General features: G+C 41.5%; 1 protein-coding gene across 1 annotated transcript; it reads right to left on the bottom strand.

The window, feature by feature from the left end:
- Positions 1 to 2,055: 2,055 nt before the first annotated feature.
- On the bottom strand, positions 2,056 to 3,273 carry LOC147612441 (protein ENHANCED DISEASE RESISTANCE 2-like). The gene has a single exon (XM_086783046.1). The coding sequence runs from the start codon at positions 3,187 to 3,189 to the stop codon at positions 2,290 to 2,292; it is 900 nt and encodes a 299-aa protein (XP_086639172.1). The 5' UTR covers positions 3,190 to 3,273; the 3' UTR covers positions 2,056 to 2,289.
- Between the last annotated feature and the right edge of the window lie 1,002 nt (positions 3,274 to 4,275).

The raw sequence follows: 4,275 nt of genomic DNA, 5'->3' as shown, positions 1-4,275 counted from the left end.
GTACATTAACAAAGATTGATTTGTATGATCATTTGTAAAAGGCGAAGTCAAAAAAGTAGCACATGAAAAGTGAAAAGAGACACATGTAGTGTGAGCATTTATGGACACATGGTTGACACTAGAGTGTATACAAAGCATGGAAAGTAAAAGGAGGCACATGTAGTGTGAACATTTATGGACACATGATTGGCACTAGGGTGCATACAAAGCATGGAAAGTGAAGGGAGACACATGTAGTATGAACATTTATGGACACGTGGTTGACACTAAGATGCATACAAAACATGAAAAGTCAAAGAAGGCACATATCGTGTGAACATTTCTGAACACATGGTTAGCACTAGGATACATACAAAGCATGGTTGGAATCCTTCCCAAAGCTATAAATATAAGTGTATGGACCTTAATTATTGAAATTAGATTATTGAGTTTATGTCCTTATTATTGTGTGATTACCTAATCTCTAACATAATCTTACATTAATATTTTTCTTAAGCTTCACCATGGATTTGATTTCTTGCTATAAGCCACCCTAAATCCATACTCTTTCAACAAAGAGATGTCAATGGGCAAGTGTTAATCTATAAACAACCTTAGTAAGTCTAGAGAATGTGGCTTTCACTAGTGTTCAATTCTTTTATAATTTCTCTAGTAACGTCTCTTGGCGTGAGTTTTCTAAGGTAACAGGTTAAACTACCACTATAACAAACTCAAATGTTCATAAAACTATGGGAGAGAGTTGTGTTGCAACCTAGGCATGCTTTGCGTAAGCTGGGATATGGAGCCTAAAGAAGAGGCTCAAGGTTACCTCTGACACTGCACAAGTTAAGATGCGCTTCTTCAAAGGAAGGACAAGGACTAACCTTGCTAATAGCTTTTATGGCCAATAAAACAATCGAGACACTAGTTGGTCAACCCAACAGGGTGTGCAGTATTTCATTTCTCCAACAAATCACTCCAATGATTGATGAGCCCATATAATGTTGCACCATGAAGTTTCAGTTAATGGAAATAGAATCCTCACCATTGTTTTCTAGTCTCGGAAGCACCCGACCCACAGAGAACATTCCACCTACCAATGAGGACAAGAACAACCTACGTACAAGCAATAGAGACAGCACCACCCTTAGTCACTCAAACATGCATTCCATCATGATAAACATAAATTTTATATCAGAGCTTCCAAAATCCACAGCCATTGACATAGCTTTCCACATGTGAATCAATTTATACAAAATCTGCCTTTCCAAATGTGCTTAAAACCCTGAAGCCATCAATAACGTTTGAAGTGAACAATCAATTAAGCATAATGGAAATATAACCGCATAATCCATGCTTTTCGAATAAACCAGAAAGCTTCATTTACAGCTGCATACTGTGCAGCCAATTTTGCACGATCTCCCCTCTGCAAATGTGTTGAAAAATGCCATGGCTATCACTAATTCTTGGCAGGGTACTTAAGAATAGTACAGGTATAAGCTGCACAAATGGCTTCCTGTAATATAGAGAATGCAGAAGCCTCTTCAAAAGATCAAGACCCTGCTTGACCAGTTACAGCCACTTCATGCAGAGCTTACTGCACTTGAGCTATACTCACCCGTCAGTTACCACCGTGTATACTTCACATTAAAATGCAGAACCCTTCAAATGATCAGAACTTTACTAGCATGCATACTGCACAAAAGGCATATCCTAAGCTCGCCCACCATGACCGCTGAAACTTTTTGAAGCTAGTCGCACACCCAGGCCAATCTAAGTGGAAAGCCAAGGCATGTTAAAAAGACCAGTCTAAGTAAAAAGCAAAAGATCTTCATCCAATAACAGTCGCATAACATAGAACTCAAAGGCAATTTAAACAGTAACCATTGCATACCCAGGCCCCTTGAACATAAACCCCGACAATCCCTGCCACTAGAGGATCTGATGACCAGGCAATGACGCTTGTCTATAGCCCCTGGCCCCCTGTGCGAGTTTTACAGGCTTTTGTGTGAAGGGCCAAGAACATGTACTGTGAAGAGACAAAACAGGTCTGCAGATCCCATTTGGAAGAATAAATGGTAAGTCAAATCATGAAATTATGCATCACCTTAAGAACAGGTAAAAGTAAGGACAGTTCCAAAAAATCACATAAATGCTTTCAGCGTGACAAGCTAGGAAGCTTTCACCATGACAAGCCAGGATCGCACAAGACTGCCAGTAACATTTTCTTGTTCTGGTGAAGCGAAAGCATTTTGATGATGTTATGGTTGCAGGTGTGAGAGTGTTAAGAAAGCTCTTCCCTGTAATAAGCTAAGGTTCTGCAAGCTCGCCTTTAACCTTCCCCTCTTCTTCATGCTCAACTTCAACCTTGGAAGGCTTCCCTGCATGTCCAAGAAGAGAGAAGTTTCTGCTAAACTTGCGCCAGGATGATTCACTTCCATGGACAACAGGAGGGTCGCCTGCATCAACAACGGCAGCGGCTGACATCTCTATTTGAGCAACCCTAACTCCTCCAAGGATCCTCTCAGGCAGCTCCTCTTCCACCTGTGATTCGATCAAGAAAGCCATATCTACCGTGACAGAGTTAACATACCCTAGGGCCAAGTGCAGAATGGCACTGGCAAGGGCAGAAGAGCCTATGTCAACATCAATTTCAAGGTAATCTGATTCTCTGGTGTAGTGGCATGTGAGAGCTTTTCCAAGAAGGCAGGCGGCGTGGTTACCTACCGCGGCGCGGACGATCCACGGCCCTCGCACTATTCTGTTGATAAGCTTGAATCTGCTGTTTCTGAAGGCATCATCGCCATAGATGAAGCGATGGAGCAGGGATCCCTGAGGGATAGAATCCTCTGTAACATAGTAGAAAACGGCGCTATGCTGTTCTCTGCCGGGGACCTGCAGGTTAATGGCGAGAACGAAGGCTTTGAGCGGGGGGTTTTGCTGTGTCTGAGCTGTACGAAGGGCTAGCATTACGCGGTTGTCGGAGCGGGCGAGGACATTGTCGAGCTTGGAGTGGGATTTGAGCCAGTCTACGCCCAGAGGTTGGAGGAGGCACTCACCTGCGGGCGATTTCTGCTTCTTGGAGAAGTAATGGGGGCCGCGCACGTTGAAGAGATCGCCAGGAGGGGAAGACCAGCCATTGACGCCATTCTCCAGAGGAACTTGACGCAGAGAGCCTCCGTTCCGCACGGCGACCTTCCAGTCGGCCATGGATTCTCTGCTCTTGCGCACAGTTGTCTCGCGAGTCCGAGAGAGAACTGTCAGCCTCTTTTACCCCGCCTTTGTTTAGCGTGTTTAGCTCATAACTCAATGGCTTCCAATAAGATTAAGATAAAGAATCTCTAGTTCAAAAAATACTAATGAGCTTTTTAATTAATTTGTCCTCCAAGCACTAGGCCTCAATAATAATATAAAGATAAAAAATATATAGTTTAGTTTTAAAATCCTAGAGTTTAGTTTAAAAATCCTCTCCTAGCTTCTCAATCTCAAAATTTGTCCTCCAAGCACTAGGCCTCTAATAATATAAAGATAAAAAATATATAGTTTACTTTTAAAATCCTAGAGTTTAGTTTAAAAATCCTCTCCGAGCTTCTCAATCTCAAAATTTGTCGGTCTGGAGGCTACTGAATTCCTAAATGATTTCTCTACCCTACCCACACAAGCCACAGCTTGGCCATTTTTGCTCCCTTCTGTTTTCGCTTGCACAAATGCTTCGATTTATCCCCCTCTCAAAAATGGCTAGAAGAAGCTGAAAATCAACAGGGAATAAGCCATCTATACATGGAAATTTTGAGGTGTCATCAACTCACCCCTTTACCCTAGCAGACCAATAGGAATGATATATATTGACCTACACTCACCCACCCACTATAGAAATTGAAGTATGGTTTAAGCTAGAAGTTTTCTTAAACAATGGCCTTCACCCACCCAATTGTTGAAATCATGTTTCATTGCTATGCTTGATTATTCTACTACTCCTATCTATTAATAAGTCGATTAGGAAATTAAAAATGTCAATTTTTTGACCTCCCTCTGTCTTTCGTAGCAAACCCATTCATATCATGGTTATGGTTTATGTTCAAAAGTAACCTAGATACCTTAAGTTATCAAACATAAAAAGATGCTCTTTTAAAAAAGGACCTCTCTGAGAATTGCTAGCATCTACTTTCTCTTTCTCTATTGTGTTCTAATCCATATCACCTACTTACTAATAATCATTGGTACTTGCAAACATCCTTGTGCACATGCCCCCTTGCAACAATAACATGGTAAAAGAAAGAATCACATTCATCTTTT

The sequence above is a fragment of the Cibotium barometz genome, chromosome 45 (assembly GCF_041138505.1).
Source record: "Cibotium barometz isolate CiBa-2024 chromosome 45, ASM4113850v1, whole genome shotgun sequence".
NCBI classification, from domain to species: Eukaryota; Viridiplantae; Streptophyta; class Polypodiopsida; order Cyatheales; family Cibotiaceae; genus Cibotium; species Cibotium barometz.
Note: the sequence above shows the minus strand (reverse complement) of the source record. Positions and strands in the feature narration are given on the sequence as shown.